Source organism: Corvus hawaiiensis, chromosome 26 (assembly GCF_020740725.1).
Source record: "Corvus hawaiiensis isolate bCorHaw1 chromosome 26, bCorHaw1.pri.cur, whole genome shotgun sequence".
Lineage (NCBI taxonomy): Eukaryota > Metazoa > Chordata > Aves > Passeriformes > Corvidae > Corvus > Corvus hawaiiensis.
Genome location: NC_063238.1, coordinates 7,475,701 through 7,493,744, shown reverse-complemented (window position 1 = coordinate 7,493,744; position 18,044 = coordinate 7,475,701). Strand labels below are relative to the sequence as shown.

At 42.5% G+C, this 18,044-nt stretch overlaps 1 protein-coding gene across 7 annotated transcripts in view; it reads right to left on the bottom strand.

Annotated features, from left to right (window-relative positions):
* Nucleotides 1–13,763: 13,763 nt before the first annotated feature.
* CHD7 (chromodomain helicase DNA binding protein 7) overlaps nucleotides 13,764–18,044 on the bottom strand; it is a 131,872-nt gene continuing 127,591 nt past the window's right edge. For 6 of the 7 annotated variants that reach the window (XM_048286429.1, XM_048286431.1, XM_048286427.1 and 3 more), the window contains 4 exons: nucleotides 17,622–17,843; nucleotides 17,071–17,211; nucleotides 16,486–16,590; nucleotides 13,764–15,699 (listed from right to left, as the gene is read on the bottom strand). In XM_048286429.1, coding sequence (XP_048142386.1) covers nucleotides 14,746–15,699; nucleotides 16,486–16,590; nucleotides 17,071–17,211; nucleotides 17,622–17,843 — 1,422 coding nt within the window. In that variant the 3' untranslated portion in view covers nucleotides 13,764–14,745. The remainder of the gene's footprint in view (nucleotides 15,700–16,485; nucleotides 16,591–17,070; nucleotides 17,212–17,621; nucleotides 17,844–18,044) is intronic. The other variant, XM_048286432.1, reaches the window with a different exon arrangement.

Genomic DNA, 18,044 nt, shown 5'->3' with positions numbered 1-18,044 from the left:
CAGCACTGGGTGAAACAAAGAGGGAGCAAGAGCAGCTGTGGGAAGATTTCCAGAGAATAAATATTTCTATTATTTCCCAGCCTGACTGGAAGCATTCATGGGCTGTGAGGAGATGGTTACTCCCTCCACTGCCTCACTTATCTCAGCCGCTCTAGGTGGTGGTTGCAGCAAATGGCACGCTTGTGAGATAACAGCGGCTTTAAAGGGCTGCTGCCTCGCAGGGAAAGGGAGATGCTGACTCAGCTGCTGGAAAAATCAAGCAAAACATGGAAAAGGCACAAAAGTTTGTTCAGAGCCTGAAGAGGAGAAAATAAGGGAGGGATTCTGAGAATAGGAAGACGCTGAATTCAGGGTGCATCCGCTGGTGAGGGGAGGGGGGAGGCCGGGCCTGCCAACAATGGAACAAAACAAAACAACACAAAGGCAGGAAATGCAGAAGTTCAGGTTCACACCGAAGTTCAGGTTCACACAGTGTAGCTGGGGCAGCTGCCCCACGGACAGCACAAGTACAGCACCTCCTGTGGCCACTGCACCCCACAACATGGCTGTGCCCACCCGGGGTTTTTTGGGGGTCTGTCCCCACACAGTTTGGTGGTGGTGTTTTTGTTTTGTTTTTGGTTTTGGTTTTGTTTTTGTTTTAAATAAGCATGTAACACCTAGTAAGAGGGCTGTGAAGTTAAGCTTGTGCTGTGAATGGCACAGCATACAAAGCACCTACACAAAGATGGTTTCATAGTACGCTGGAGAAACAGAGTATTTTATTCAAAGACAAAAATGATTAAAAAGTCAAAACAGTGGATGTCCCCTGTGACTTCTGCTTTCTGAAGATTTGTTAACTGACTAGACAAGTTTTGCAGTCCATCTACTTTAGTTTTGATGTGATAACCAGACCAGTGTAAAAGGTGATATCTACAGTATTGTGCATACTCAGTGCTCATATTTCTATAAGCATTTAGGGAGCTAACATTAAGTACCAAAGCAGGGGCGTATTGGCGGTTAATTTTCACTCACTACTAATTGGGGGTGTGAGGGGGGTGTGCTATAATGTTCATAGCAAATAATATTTACAGAGGTCTCTTAACCAGAGAGTCTTCACAGTTTTATTTCCATTGCAGAAACCAGCATCTCTGGATGCTGAGCAAGGCAGTAGAGAAATGGCTGCAGGCATAAGGGACAACACCACATGAAGCTCGACTTGTTTAGCAGGCATAGTTAGAATCAAAGATAAAATGGATGATGTAGACTTCCAGACACAACATATATGGGAACTGAACTCATCTGCATGGCCAGGGGCTGAGCTTCGAACTGCCCTCGGCCCTTCAACACGGTGGCAGTGGTTCCCAGGGCCACTCTTTGTGAAACCTCTCCAGTCAGCAGAGAGGAAAGGACGCTGGATGCCCTCAGCCCAGGGAACCACTCTTGCAGAGTGGCATCACCCTTGCTGCCACAGAGGTGGGTTACAACTCCGAGATACTGAGCAGGGAAGGGCTGGCTTCCATCCCGGGGCTTCTCTCTGTCCTTTTGGAGATGCTGTTGCCAGTTTTTGGGGCTGCACGCAGCCCGCAGCTGAGCCCCTCCCGCCCGGCTTTGCTGCTGCCAGAGCAGCTGAGCTCATTAGCATGTAAAGGAAACGAAACTGCAGCTCCCGCTCTGCTTTGGGTGCAAACCAGGGGACCACAGAGCCACGCAGGAGACACACAGATCCCTGTGCGTCTCAGACCCCCGTAGAGAAGCAGGAAGCTGTAACCATTTCTGATGGGGCAGCACCATTTGCCGAAGAGGCCTTGGCAAGAGAGATGCTTTGCTCCCATTTGGCGTCCACACTGCCAATGGAAGAGGGAGGGTAGAGCCCTGTGGAGGGGACCCTCTCACTGCAGCCAAGCAGCCAAAGTCTTCTGGGCAGCCAGGGGGTCCTATCCAGTGTCTGTTAATCTCCACATAAATTTATGGCACTATAAAAAGTTTAAAAAGAGGGAAGAGGCTTCTGTTCTGCAAGGAAAGGAAGTGGTGGGGAAAGGAGTAGAGACAGGCTTAATTTGTGCAGTAGCCTGGAAAGAGTCCATAGGGAGTTTAAAAAGCAATTGTATTTTGGATCCTGAAATTAAGCAGCAAGCCGCTCGCTGTTTGGCTGAGGGTGAAGTGGTCAAATGTCATGACATGTGAGGGAAAACAGCAGCTTTCCATCCCCTGTGGGAGCGCTGGAGCGAGGGGTTTGGATGGGGAGGGAGGGTTACTGCACTAGAGGAATACAAAAAAAACCTCAAACCAAACAAAAAAACCCAACAACAACAACAGAAAAAGACGTCAGGAAAGCAGGGACGGAAATTTCAGCAGAAGGCCCAAGCCTGCCACAGCAGCAACACGCACAGAGGCTGTGGTGTGGCTGGAGAAAGGAAGAGGATGTGTGGGGCAGGGGGGGAAGGGTGAGGGGGAAGGAGAGCTGGGGATTATAAACCACTGTCAGCTTAATTTCATTTCCCAGGAAAATAAAAAAATTATTTGTAGGCACACAGATGAGAACAAGGAGATGAGATTCAGCCAAGACGGGTTTGTTAAGAACGTATTGCATCAAATCAAATTAATTTCCTTGTGTGGTAAAGTAATAGGCTTTGTGGATATACTTGAGGTTAGCAAGGCTTTTGACAGAGTCTTCCAAACATCTTCCTAAGCAAATTGGGGAAGGACGCTCTAACTCCAACTCCTGCAACATGACTGAAAATCAAATTGGAAACTGTATGAAAGGATTTAGTTTATAGTTAAAAGCAGATTCTTCGCGGTCTCTCCCAGGACCTGGTACAAACAGCGTTCAGCAGGGAACAGAGATCACGCCTTCATAGAGATGCTTAAAATATTTTGAACAGCAATGTTGATGTTTGAAAAAGGCCTTCATTTGAAATAATGCAGCGGAGAGGCATCCATGCAGTCTGGTGAGAAGTAGAACAGGACTGGAGTCAGGCAGAAATAACACATGGAGGGGTGACCAGCCAGGGGACCACTGAGAGGACATTCTGGGAAAGAGGATTGCAAGCTGAACACAAAACAACAGGACACCATGGCAAAACAGGAGAGCTGGTTAGAGGGAGGTGTGAATGGGAAGAGCTGAAGCCCCAGGTGAAGCAACCTGGCTACATGAACTGTCCTAGCCCAAACAGGGTGGCCACTGCCAGGACCTGCCTTGAGACTGACTAAGGGAGCAGTCTAGAAGGGACAGCCTGTAGAGAGAGACTGGGCCAACTGTGGATCATTCTGAAGACAAAAGTCTGAGGGGAAACACAACTGACTTCCAAGCTAGGAAATGCTGTTGCCAAGGAAGAGATTGTTTGGTTCTCCCTGTTCACAGAGAATAGGAGCAACACAAATAGCAAAAACGACAGCAAGGAGAGTAAGGTAAAATACAAGGGAAGCACAGCATGTTTTGTGGGATCTCTGTCTCTCAAGGTCTTTACGAACAGGTTAAGTGAATATGAACAGAAGAGCGTGAAGGGTGGTTGGCCCTCTCTTAGGACACTGGATTGGTTAAACCTCCAAAGGCCTCTGCCAGGCCAATGAGAGGCCAATACACATTGACATAATAGTGTAACCAAATGGTTGAGCACAAGCCCTTCAATTACAACTCCAGGTATACAGTCTAATAACTTAATAGGACAGTTTAGGTTATTTTGTTTAGGACCTGGATGTTATAAGACCAGAATCCGTAGTCAGGATTAGTTTTTCTACTACCTTCAATATTGCCAAATTTTCACCCTGGGATTCCAGCTCCCTCCACCATCTCCCACAACTCTCAATAAAATGTTTATATCACCCATTTTTACTGGCTTTTTCTCCACTTCCTGGTCAGTTGCTCTGTGAAATGTCTGAGAGAGCCTGGCCTTTTAAAGTTACACACAAACATGTAAGGGCTCAAACAGCTTTTCCTGTACCCATAGGCACCACTGCCTACACCCAGGTCAACATATCCTATTATCTTCATGTTTTGCTTTGTTGACATTTATGAATGCCATTGCTTAGTTAAAGAAAATTTTATTGGGCTAAGAAAGCATGATATGGTGATGTTCATTACTGATATAACTTCTCCTTTCATTCATCATAGCCATAATTAATTTTCTATCATGGATATAGGCTGAGATTTAAAGCCATCCTTGTGAAATGAATTAGCCCCTTTTCTCATCTTATTTGGAGTTCCCTATTGTGAATATACTCCAAGTGTAATAGAGAGGTAATTTATGAGAATGAAATCTCATCTGTGTCTTATTCCTTGCCCTCTCTCCGGTGATTTTATTATGCCAGGGTGCCTCTTGCCATTTGTTTAGAGGCTGGGCTGCATTTGTTATTTTAAGTTCAACAGGTTGTTTAGCATACGTTAATGCACAGCAGGGAGCAGAGACAGACCTTGGATGCGTGACATCAAACAGTCAAAGTGTGCAGTTGGGGTCTGTGGGTGAGGGGTGTTGCTGCGCATAACATTCAGCACCAGGGAAATCCTTAGTGAAGGCTCACAGTGGTCCAAGACTCAAATCCCACTAATCAGTCCTGGAGGAAGAGGTGGACACAGCAACTTGTGGGCGTGAAGCTTGACCTGACCCTGGCACCAGCACACCTCCCATCATGCCCAGTTGGGTGCATTAGCACAGCTGAAAATGCAAAGATGGGATGGATCAACTGCTTTCATCCAAAGAGAAGTCTACTATCAGTGCATCTGGTAAGATTTAAAGACATCTCTCTGAAATGAATTAGCTCCATTCCTCATCTTATTTGGAGTTCCCTGTTGTGAATATAATCACAGCAGTGTGTGGAGAAAGCTGCTGACTTCCCGGGGATGAGCATTCAGCTTCAAGGGAGCTCAGAAAAGCTGAACAGAGGAAGCAAAGGTTTTTGCAAAGCAGTGCACTTCAATGACAGTTCTCTGAGGTCCTGCTCAGGGACTCTGGTGTTTGCAAGCAGCTACAGCTCCCCAGGCCTGAGCAGAAGAGATTGCACCTTGTGTCAGAAAGTTCCAGGTCCAGTTCCCTTAGTAAACCAAGGGGTAACTATTCAGCAGCTTTAAAAAGTCCCATGGCGTCAAATGGTGACTTCAAGTCTTTAAACAACAAAAACCACCTTGCATAGAAGAGTAGATCCTTGCAATCACTGTTACAAGGGTCCTCTTGCAGGAAGACATGTGGATGTAGCTGGATCTGGGGAGGAAACAACCATGGCCACCAGCAGTGCCCTTCCAGTGGCTGGAGCTGCTGCACAGGGTGATGTTTTGTGACTGCCATGCTGATTTGAAAATAAAAATTATCCTTTGTAACTTTTCACAGGTTTTTTACCTTTGGAAAGTGGCTGCATTTGATTTTCCAGAAAACTGGCATACAGCTAATTAAAACTGCACATATCATCCTAACATCATATCGTCACTACTGAACTTCTAACCTGACATAAATACATCGCATAGTATAACCTGTTTCTCCTGATTATTAACCTTGAACATGGCAACCTATAAATCATCAGTGAAACAGCTAGTGCTCAGCATTGCCCCAAAGGTGTATGATTATGATCATTTTATATATATCTTGCTATGCAGACATGAAAAATTCATTGAAGAGCTTGGTATTGTAAGACTTATTGTAATGAATTTTCTTTAAAACATAGATCATACTTAAAATAGGTGTCTGGTCATTATAATGTAGCCATTTATATCTTCTTGAATTACTTGTGTGGAGCTTGGCTGATTTCTAAAATTTAAATGTAATTCCTAAACAAATTCAGAGTGGTCAGTTTGCCTGTACTTCAGGATGACATTTTCATTTTTAGTTTTATGCCTTTATTTCTGTGAGGGTTAGGACTCAAACCTGCAGAAATACTGAGAGGATTACAGATTTTTTTCCCTGCAATACTTGGTGCTACATCCATTGCTACTGGGATTTCAGTAGCTGCCGTTGGCATTTTAGCTGTGGGGATGGTAGTGGTAGATTCACCTGAGGTTTGGTGCCAGCAAGCACATGAATTGTACAGTTTTAAGTCAGTAATAGAACCAAAGGGAATAAACATAACATAAAACAGGATATAAACCCAGAACTTGAAAAGAAACTTTTAAAAGCCACTAAATCTGATGGCCAGGACCTCAAGGAACATGGGCAGGTAGTCCAGAGGTAGCAAGTCATCTGGTGATACTTTGTTTTTCGGGATGGCATCATCACCTTTTCCATCCTCCCAAACGGCCACGTGCATAAACACAGCCTGTGTCAGCTAAAAATGTGCTCAGTGATTTAAAGCTAACCAGCACCCATCTAGCGAGCACCGAGAAGCCTGTGCCACATGTTCCCATCCCACACACATTTTACAGAAAGGCTCTAACTGTTCGTGTCTAAACTTGAGTGGTTGTTGGCAGGTGATGGGAATCATGAGAGAGAGGCCCTGCATTTTGCTACTGATTCATACCATCAATTTTTCATCTTGTAGACGAAACCATTCTTTTCCACGAGGTTATGAGAGGATTTTGTCACCTCTGGCTCCCCTCCCTCCTGCAGCTGCTCTGTCAGAAACCCTGCTTAGGATGGGATGGTGGGAGAGCCGCTTTGTACCAGCCCTTCCCATGCATTTTCCCCAAGATAACAGATAATGAGGGAAGCTCTCCCTGCGCTTGCTGTAGCATCCATTAACGAAGCTGACCAATACCTGCAGAGCTCCACCAAGGACTCCTGTAGTACATCAGCCACAGACCCCTTCGGTCTTCACCTAGCACCCCAGGGGCATCACTGCCACCTTGAACCTGGCAGGGAAACCACAGTATTCCCACAGAAATCTCTGTGTTCCCCCCTGAACCCCTTGTTCTGCTTTTGCCTGTGACAATTTTTGCTTGCTGCAAGCAGCAGACACACAGACATTTGCGTGCAACCTTATTGCACATTGGTCATCAAAGAGATCTGTGCAGATTTAATTTGCTTTTGCTTGCTCACAGCATATTCTCCTTTGCCTCTCAGAAAGAGTGAAGACAAGCATAAAAACCAGCTCCACAATTGCTTGCAGATTATTTCTGTAGTGCAAATAGTAAAGGCTCAGCAAGAAAACCTGATACCACTGCACGCAAATGTTGCTTGGGTCACCAGAGGCATGAGGCCTAAGAAGTGATCTAAAAAGCCACCTCCCCATGAGGAATAACTGAAGCACATGGCAGAGAAGCATAATTTGTTCCAATTTAGTTAAGATTCTCTTGGCACGCAAACTCACAACTGCTTTAGGAAGACTTCATTAAATGGTGTGCAAGGAAGCTCACTCATCCTTTAACTTGTACACAGTGAAAATCCACTGATAGAAAGAGTTTTGCAAATCCCATTCCAAATGCAGGTTAAAAGCAGGCACGTCTGAAATGGTTGTGGTGAAATGCTGCACACATTGGAGTGCTGTTGCTGCATGGTCTGATCCCTACTAGCCATCAGCAGCAGAGAAGCTGATCCAAAATCATTAGAGGCTGTTACGTAGAAAGGGTGCCAAGAAGAGCTGACAAACATGAGGTATTTAGCAGCGCATACTGAAAACAGGCTGAAAGATATTTTGGAGCTTGCCTCTCATGGTTTCTAGAAAATTGCTGTTTTCCTTTGGATTAAATGTAAGTATACAGTAGGCAAGAAATTATGGCAGTTCTTCACATGGTGAGGGAAACTAATAGGGCAATGAAAAGCTTGCTCAATTCAAACACTGAGTGTTAAAGCCAGCAGATGCCTTTTTCTTTTCCTGAATGCTCCTTTTCAGTGCAGTTCTATAGAGCCAATGACAGGTGCTCCTTGGTAGAAACTGGTACTTGGAAAGCTAGACTTTAGGCCTTTTTAAAACTACCAGTCTCTGCTAGAAGACCAGTGGACACGGGTAGCATCATCTAACCACTTCTTGCTATCTGACAGAAAGCGAACAAGGATGGAAAATCCAGAATATTATCTTCTCTCTGCCTGTCCCTGATGTATCCACAAGCTCCGTTACTGAGGCAGCTGTAAGCAAAGCCAAGAAAGCACCAAGGGAGGGCTTTTCAGCACACCTGCATGACCAGGGAGAGAGAGAAGCTGTTTGCTTAGAGTATACTAAAGCTTCAGCAATCTACCATCTTAATTTCATATTCACCCCACCAGCAGAGCAATGTGTGCAGCAGAAGCCTTTTGAGGTGAACACGAAGCTGTAATGATGCAAATCTTGCCACTTTAAACCAGTGTCCGAACTTGCAACTTCGCTAACTGCATTAGTCAGATGAAGCGGCTCCACCGTTGTATCCTGGCATGACCAAAGGAATATTAAAGAAACATGAGCAACCACCATCCTGAAGAAATCAGTGTACTGATTTATGTGCCCATTTCTGTGATGTACTATGCAGTCAGAACAAAAAGTGGCCCCAAGGTCAAGTGGTAGCAAGTCGTGCAGCGAAAGCAATAGCTGTGGCCATGCCTTGACGGTGGGAACTCAGTGGGACAATGAGAAGCAAGACCCAAAGCTTGGCATGTAGTTTTCCATGGAAGTGGGAGACAGAGGAGAGAAGGTGGCAGATTTGGTGCCTCACAGCGGGGTAGCAGGTCTGCCATCGTACAGTGGCAGCCACTGATTGAGGGGGGCTGTACTACGACAGCCCAAGATGTAATGAAGATTGTCATGTTCAAGGATGAGCTGGAGTTCTACCCAGGCAGTCCTAATCAGGGTGGTTGAGTGCTGCATGATTGTTGCTAACATTAGCCTCACAACATCTCTGTGAAGAAGGCAAGTGTCATTCTCCATTCGGAAGATTGGAAACCGCAATTAAAGCAACCGCCTCAGGGAAGCAGACAGAATTAGAAATTGAATCTGGAGTCCTGGTCTGCTGATTCGCCCACGGGTTCACCTTTCAAACTTGGGAGCGGGCAAGGTAAAACAGTCAGAGGGCACCTTTTACCTGCAGCCTGAGAGACGCTCCCTGAGACTCCAGCAATAGCTCCAGCCTAATCAAACAGGCACAAAAGAGCAAACGCTGCTTGCAAAACAAAGCGCATACCCCACTGGTCACTGGAGTGCTACAAGCTGGAATCAATGCGATGATTGTGACAGCTGAGAACAAATTCAGCTATGTTTGACAACTTCCAGAAAATATTGGCAGAGGACAGGGAGTCTGCACTGCCCAGCAGCACCTTTGTGAATTGATTAGCCATATAGCAGATGGCAAGCCTGCTGCAGACTGAGACAGCAGAAGATGGCCAGTCTGGTTGAGAAGAACTTGAAGACGACTGGGAAGAAAAAGCATGTCCTTTACAGTGACAGCCCAAAATGATATTTCAGAAATGTCAGATGCATGGCAGATGAGGAACAGGACTGATTTTTAACATTTTCTTCAGCTATTTATTACCAGCACCTGTCTGGCTCATAAAACAAAATTACATAGCTTAGTTTAAACCCTTCACTTTCACTTCCTTCACAAAAAATCCTTAAAGAAAATATTAAAAAAGCTTTTTTTTTCTTTTAAAATATTCTTCTAAACAGGACTTAAGTAAGTCCTTCCAGAATCAACTGATACATTTGAGAGAACTTCTACGCTTTCTCTGAAAGCAGGCATGCTTTGAAAGTTTCATTTTAGGAAAATATATTCTGGACAAAGAGCAAAGGCTTTGCACTCCTCCTGCCACATATTTTTGGGAGGGGTTTGGCACATGTTTGGGGAAAATGCATATTTTTTAATGGTTTTAGGAAATGCCTTAGGCTATTCAGAGTCTGCACAGCTGCTCATCAGTAGCCAGCCATGGCTGAAAGAGCAGAAACTCTGGTTCAGAAAAATATGCCATCTTTGTCTGGTGCAGAACAATGCCGCGGCAGTGAAATACAATGGCTGTCTCTTATTTTCTACTAGCCCTTAGAAGGGGGGAAAAAAAGATGAGGGGAAAAAAAAAAAAAGGGAAGGATCATGGAGTTTCCTTGCAGGGCCTCTGAGCAGAGGGAGGGAACATCAGCTCTGCACTCACAGATATGCAAATCCTTCCCCAGGCCCAACAATAGCAGAAACCCTGTGGGAGGAGGAGACCGATGGCACTGCTGCTCCCAACTCCTTTGCCTGCAAAGCCCACAGGTTCCCGGCACTTCCCGAGAACTGGAAGGCCAATGCATCATCCAAGAAGAGGAGAGCTGTAAAGCTGTGGTATCAGAGTTGACTGCTCTTTGCCCACAGAGCTGTGCACCATCACTGGACATTTAAGGCTTACAGTTTGCCTGCCATTCAGTTCATGGGTGCAACAACCCAGATTGATGAAGCCATGGTTAATGTCTCTATATTGCCCCTTAGGTTAATAAGGGTCACATATAAAAAGTTGGAACCAAAAGAAGAAAAGACTTTCGGTGGTGAGACCCCAATTAACACTATTTGCATCAACATACTCCAAGCAAACTTTCTAAATGGAGGGATGGGGTTTTTGTTTCTAATGTAACTACAATTACCAGGATTTAATGAAGTCTCTGACTTCCAGCTATCGTTAGTATCTAAATTTCTTGAGCAAAGACTGAGGGAGGACAAGTAACAGATTGGAAACTACCTGCACTGAGCTACTGCAACAGAAATAGCTCAAATGATTGAGTTGTGATGGTTTTGCCAGTGCTGACAGCAATATGTAGAAGTTGGAAAAACAAAAACATCCCATGACATGGATTTATCGCCTTTTAGAAAATATGTATTTTACACTATAGTTCCTTCCAAAATATTTGCTCTTTTGCATCAAATCTATTATCTAAAGCTGCATGCAGACTGAGCTGGGACATTCACCTTGCATTCCGAAGGTTTTCCTAAGTCCCATCGAACTTTCATCATAGTAACTGTCAATCATATAATTTAATTTCCTTCACACATTCTCCTCAGAACAGCTGACTCAATCTGGTGATTAGACTAGATGCCTAAAACATGACCTGTCTATGTAAGAAGCTATCTCGGGTCTGTCCAAGGCATCACTTGAAGCCAAAGGGGTACAACAGATTATTTGCATAGCATGGAAGCAAAAGCTGTAGCTAGCACTCTTTCCCAGACTAGTCAGAAACATTCATGGGCTGGCAGCTTTCAGGTGCCCAGGGAAGAGTGTGGAGGCAGCAGGACTGAGAGCCCTCACATATCGCGGCACTTCCCAGTCAGGGACCCCAGCCCTGACATTAAGGATTCAGAGGCAGCTGAAACACGTGGTGCAGAAGCAACAGAAGTCTTAAATGTCCCAAGCGATTTTGTTCACAATACAAAAGTTAATGGGAAGCTTAATACTAAAAACATAATTGAACACCCATCAATCTTAAGCCCTTCTCAAATGAGGAAGTGCTCAATTGCAAAGGTCCTCAATAGAAGTGTGCAATTCCAATAAGCAATACACTTTGATATTTGACATCAATACAAAACAAGAGACTGAAGCTGACTAAAAAAACCTGGGACTAGTTTAGGAATTTGTCCGCTGTTTTATTAGCAACAGCTTTCAAGACTCACACTTGAACTGGTTCTCCTTTACCGTCCCCTTACTAAAAGAATGCATCGGTAGTAGCCTGAGCAGATTTGTTTTGTTCAGTTCTTTCCCTTGGCAGGATTGCACACCATGCACACAGAACGGGCTGTGTTAGCATGCAGACCACTGCTGTACTTTGACACAGGTACTTTCTTTTTGAAAGCAACACAGAAAGTAATTTATATTCCTTGATAACCCCATTAACATTTCCATGGCCATTAGGAGGTCCAGCAAAAAATGGTTGGTGGCAAATGAAAGGGTCCTCATCATGAGAGACAGAAAGGGTGCTCCAAATGTGAATCAACTGCAGAATAGTTTCTGATCTATGCATCTTACTCACGTAAGCTTTTATTCATTTAGACACACTTTTAAAACTCCGTAAGAATCTTTGCAATAATTAACATGTAAAAACTCTTGTCAAATCAAAGAAAAACCTTCATATTTTCATGTAATACATTTCTCGGACATTAGATGGCAATCCCCCCACTTCATTTTTCATACCAGGGGCCCATATCCCTTGCAAAAATCAAATGTCACCACCTTTTCAACAGGTGGGGGGTCTGTGTGGCTTCGAGGAAGCAAGGCTGTTCGGAAAGCACAGAGCATGGAGGCTCTCCCATTCCCATGCCATTTGTTCTGTTGCAACAGTTCTCCAGTTTGTTTTTTTGAGTAGGAAAGGCAGATGAGTAATACCATCATGGAAGATGCTTGTATTAGGGGAAGATTCACTCATTTGTCACTTGGACACCCTGTATCATGACTTGGATGTTTCCATGTCAAAAACCTATGGGCAAAAATAGAAGTTACCAGAACTTCCCCATTTTGACAGAGGAGAAAGGGACTTAGTATGGCATTTAACAATATAATTTCTAGTCTTGCCAATTAAAAAGGGTTCTCCCAAGGGATATCATTAGTCTGTGTAAATCTTTTCTAGAAATTATAAAACTGAACTAAAAAAAAAAAAAGAAAAAAAAAAAAGGTCTATTTGGTACCATGTGTGTAATACACACAATGGGAAGCACCTACCAACTCTTACAGTGGGAATTCTATAGGTAGGAAAAAAAAATAAGGCATTTAATAACAACTCAAAATAATAGCTCAAATGAATTCAACAGAGTATGTAACACACCTGCCCAAGCTAATGTGTCTTGGTTTTCAGCCTCTCACTTTTTGCCATGGTCTACGTGTGATGTTTTAGGAAGAGGCAGGAATAACACACCTCATCAAACATTCAGTGATGTCCATGGCGGGGGAAATCCTTCCTGACCTTCATTAACTCCCTATGATCTATTTAAGTGGCAGTACAAGACATCCTGACATCTATTCATTTCAACAGTGTGTGCCTGTGATTCATTCACACAAAATTCACTTCCTAAGGCCTTCATTTCTCATCCACTTTCATTGTCCATGAAATACTCTTTTCAAGCCAAATTCACCCCTTTTCATATATCCCCCTCGGGATCAAATTTCGGCCTTGCAATACTTGCCCATTTGAGCTCTTGTGCAAATTCACAGTGTACATGAGAGTGAGGTTTGCAGCTCTCTAGCATTCCAAAAGCACAGATAATATTAGTCGTAAAGACAGGGGTCCACCCACAGCTGGCTACTGAAACAGCTAATTTTTCATATACTCCAATGAAAATCTAACCTTTTATCCTCACTCTGGAGCTGGTTGTGTATGTGTGTGTCAAGGTGACAACACCGTGAAAACAGAAGTTCTCAAATGGTACATTAGCTCGAATATCAAAAGGTCACAAAAGGGTACAAATCGGTAGCTCTCTAGAAGAGACACTGTTTTTTATAAAAAGTGGGTCAGTTTTAGTTTCATGTAGGTTGTTTGACACAGTGGTTTCTGGCATCACAAGCTCTGGTCTACAGGATACCACAGAGCCTTTGTATCCCTTGCTGTCACTACAGCATTGTGTTTTTCTACCCATTAACCAAGGATAAATGACCTAGATATTGTGCCTATTAAAGCCTCATTTTTCTTTTGCCCTTTTGTTCTTTAGTGTACCACATTATCACATGCTGAACACATTTAAAGTATTCTCAGTCTCTCATGCCCCTTTGAAGGAGTAAAGTAGGGATTTTAGCGTGCATTTCTGTACAGTTACTTAGAGTGGAAAATATGAAGGCAATTCAAGGTTTCTCTTCCTGCCTAGTCCCCTGAAGACGATCAGTTCAGCATTTACAGCCACTAATCTATAAAGAATATAGCAGGAAAATGCTATAAAAAAGCCACAAATACAAATACAGAAAGTGAACACCAGTTTTGATGTCCCTAAACACTACATTCTATAATTACATCTCTGCATATCATGGGTCACTTTTATTAAAAGCATCATTACTACAGTTGGCAGCAATTTACATCTTATCTTACATGATAGCAGTTTCCAAAGAAAAAAAAAATAAAAAGACATCACAACAAAGAAAAACAATACATTTACAAAGTCATGTCTGTAAACTTCAAGGCTAGTTTAGAGTTGAGGTAATGCTGTTTAGCTTTGTGGCTAAAGTAACAAAGTCCTTTAATTTAAAAAAGGTACCTGATTTTTTTCTTTTTGTTTATACCAGTGCATTACAAGATCACGAGACGATTAAACTGTAGCTTTATCCTGTAAGAACCTTCTCCGCGGGTTAATTTCCAAAAGGTACTCTTCACATTCAACAGCTGCCTTATTATTGCTGCGTCTCAAGACAGAGACATTCACACTATCATGAAGATTGTCAGAGAGAGAGTGTGTGTGTGGGTGTGTGCGCGCATGTGAGCGGGTGAACTCCCATACAGTCAAAATGAAGCGCGAGTACGATATGTATGGTAAATTTCATCTTGACCTTCACAGCAAAAAAAAAAAAAAAAACAAACAAACAAAAAAAAAACCCGAAAAGAAAAAAAAGAAAAAAAATTTTAAAAATTAAATATATAACTTCATCCTTCCTTTAAGCAGCACTTCCTTCTATTAGTGCCACTTGATTACAAATTGCTGCTTAATTCATAATACCAATGGTACCAAAAGAAAAAAAAAGCAGAGCATTATGTCAATTTCCTTAAAAAGACATGATCACCTCTCAAATTTCATCTCTCCTAGGGATAATAAATAATGCACTGCACAATACTTAATGACCAAGATACCTTTTGACACATCTGTATAACATGACTTGAACTTTTTTTTTGCTACACTATGTTACAGAACAGCTTATAAAAACTAAGTATGGACATTAACTGTGAGTGTAAACAGTAGGACTACCACTTGTCAAAAGTTTAAAACACTTTAACTGTAACTGGTACTGGTTATTCATCATTTTCATTGTTTTCTATTTCTTCCCCCCCATCAAGTGAGTCTAATTCTTCACCCTGTGCTATTTCATCTTCTAAAACGGAGGAATCTGCAGTTTTATCAAGGCTCTCCTCTGCATCACTGCCTTCGAGATTTTCTTCATCTTTAAAGGCAGCTCCTTCAGTTTTGTCAGTAGCCTTCTCTTCATTGGAGCCCACTGCATTCTGTAGTCCTGCTAGTGCTGGGAAACCGGGCAGAGTCAATCCTCCCAGTCCTGGAGGTAGAAACATAGATGGATAGAAGAGGCCAGGAGCCATGGTAGACAGCAGGAAAGGATTGAAGGCCAGAGGGTTTGTGGGCAATCCAGTGTTGGTGGTGGTGGTAGTGGTGGCAGTGGCGGTAGTCGCCGCAGTAGCAGCACTGACAGATCCATTCGCAGAGTCAGTAGCAGAAACAGTGTCTGTGCTTTTCTCAGAGTCTTTGTTCTCCTCTTCATTCTCATTTCTCTTCTCTTCAGCTTTTGAAGCGCCATCCTCAGTCTCTCCTTGAGCGGAAGCAGTAGTGGCATTTCCAGTAGTAGCCGTTATCGGGTTATTCAACAATCCGCTTAGTCCAAACATATTGGGCAATCCTGCCATCCCTGGCAACATCAGAGGCAACATGGCAGCCGGATTTTTAGCGTCCCCTCCAGCAGCAGCAGCTGTTGCTAGCCCTGGCGGAAAGCCCATGAGGCCTGCGAGCTGGAGAGACTGCAGGTTCTGTAGGTTCTGGAGGCTTGTGAGGTCCATTCCAGCAAACAGACTGTTCATTAGTAGTGGGTTGATTCCCGAAGTTGATGCTACAGCAGCAGCTGCTGCAGCTGCTTTGGCAATTTCACTTTTTGGCCTTCTTCCTCTTCTGCTTGCTCCTTCCTCCCTCACAACAGGTCCAGTGAGAAGACGGTCAAACATGGACTCTGGAACAAAACCCTAAAAAGGGAAGGAGAAAAAAACAGCTTTATTCTCAATTAGGTTTTTTAGCTTTCAGCAGTTAATTGATGATGATGGAAGAAACAGAAAGGATTTCAGCATACTCCAAAAGTGGTTTGTTTTTTCACCCTGGCAAATGGTGACTAGCTTAGTACTATAGTGAATGGCAGTAGAACAAGTAAAGAAACCTGAAGAAATCAAGATCACAGATTTTTTTTACATTTAAACACAACAGTAAAACAATACATGCTGAAAACTCTGTAGCCTCATTAAAAAAATCCACTCTGATATGCTGCAGTTGCAAGTTTGTATCTTTATAATTTGTACTGAATTTCAGTAGTGTTCTGTTAAATTGAGTACTTGCAGAATTTTACCCTTTATTTTCAAACAAGTGTTGTAAAATAAATGGCAGAAAACCTCTTCCTTTGATGCTGCCTGTTACTGAGACAATGAAATGTATTTCTGTTATTAATATGACAAATATTTTCTTAGTAGTTTCTAATGTACACATACCTGTGCTTTTTAAAGATTGTTACTTACAAGAAAAAAATAATGCAAAACAAATACTGAAGGCTGCCTTAACTGTAGCTGATTTTTCGAGTGTATTTCAATCCCATTCTGCAGCAGCCTCCTATCACCACCCCCCTGAGCTGGGTAACTCCTACACAGACACTACAATTTTCTCAAAACCAGCTATGAGATAAAGACTTAATAATCAGTGTACACAGCCTTCAACTTTTCTGTGCTATAACCTACAGTGAAGCATGGAAAGAGAGTTTCACTTACAGACTGTTTAACAATGTCAGTCCAATCTGGAGCAACAGCAAACTCAGGATTTTCTTCCAGCCATCTTGGCAAGTCCTTCATTGGAGGGGCCATAGCTCCACCCATCTAATGCAAAAGACCAAGGTTATGACTGTAACAAAAACCCAACAACAAAACCAAACAACTACTTATATGGACATTTTCTATTTGCACACTTTCATCTCTGAAGGATAGCAGTAAAGACTTTCAAGTTAGTTTACTGTGGAAAACTACATGGAAACCAGCTAGTGATACCCTAATTGACAAAATCAGGTTTTAAAAAACACTAAAGTGCTGCAGCTTAGGCAGGTCTGGTAATAAAATTTGTATCTAAGGACAAAATGTGCTATATAGTTTCAAGAAGTGAGAGTTATTCACTCAGGTGATCAATATGAACATATCAGAACAGCAAAGAAGGAATTAAAGGAACCAGGTAGCACAGTCCAGTAAGAAAAATTGCTGGTGCCAAATTATTAAACTTTAAAAGAGAAAGCTCGGAGTAGAAAACCTGCTTTCCACATGCAAAAACATTATTAAAGACTTTGACTGAAGTAACTTAATTTTTACCTTCTTTCCATTTCGTTTATTTACAACAGGTACCCTTTCTTCTCCTGTCAAGGTGTTTATATCCAGTTTATTAGGATTTCGACATCTGTGTCGTTTTTGTTTCGGCTTCTGAAATGGGGAAAACAGCACATCTGCACTCTTCTGGAAAGAAGAGAAATTTATTGCTTTTTAGCTTTTAATTTAATGACAAAAATCACCAATCACGGTACCCCTTCTTACAACAATTTTAAGAAGGGATCCATTACTTTACTCTCAGATTATGTGAGAAGAAATTTTTTTTGTATCAGATGAAGAAATTCTGCAGAACTTGACAAACACTGTTCTAACATGTTGCTATATACAAATATTAAGAAAGGAAAAGCAAATCAAACACCCCAATGTCACTTAGGTGTGGATAAAATACGAATGGTGCATAAAGGGAAAACTTCTGTTGAAAACCAAGCTACAAAATCGAATGACTATGCCCAATGTGAGGAAATTCAATTCGACGTCAGTAAAACTAACTTTTGTATTAATACAATAGAACAACACTTTTAGAATCCCATACTTACTGGTACATAACTTGGCATATCTACAGTGTAAGTAGGATGCAATTTAAGCCATTCAACTAGATCCTTGTTTTTTGGGGCATCCTCTCCCACCAGCCTGGTCCCATCCTCTAGATTGATTACAGGGATGTGAGTGTCTGGGTCTAATTGACCAGGAGATGGAATGTTCCTTGCTGGTAGAGCTTCCATATCTTCTTCAAAAGCTTTGGTCACTTCTGCATCCTCCTGAAAACAATCACATCTGTATTAGTCTTCACGGGAACAGCTGGAGAAATAATCTCAGGGACTGACTGAAGTGAAATGTTCGAGATTTTGCATACACAAGAGTTAATGGTGTTTAAATACTCATACTACATAAAGTAGTATCATTACATTAGGAATTTTGAAAATTTAGCATCCTTGAACAATAAAGAACATACTGCTAAA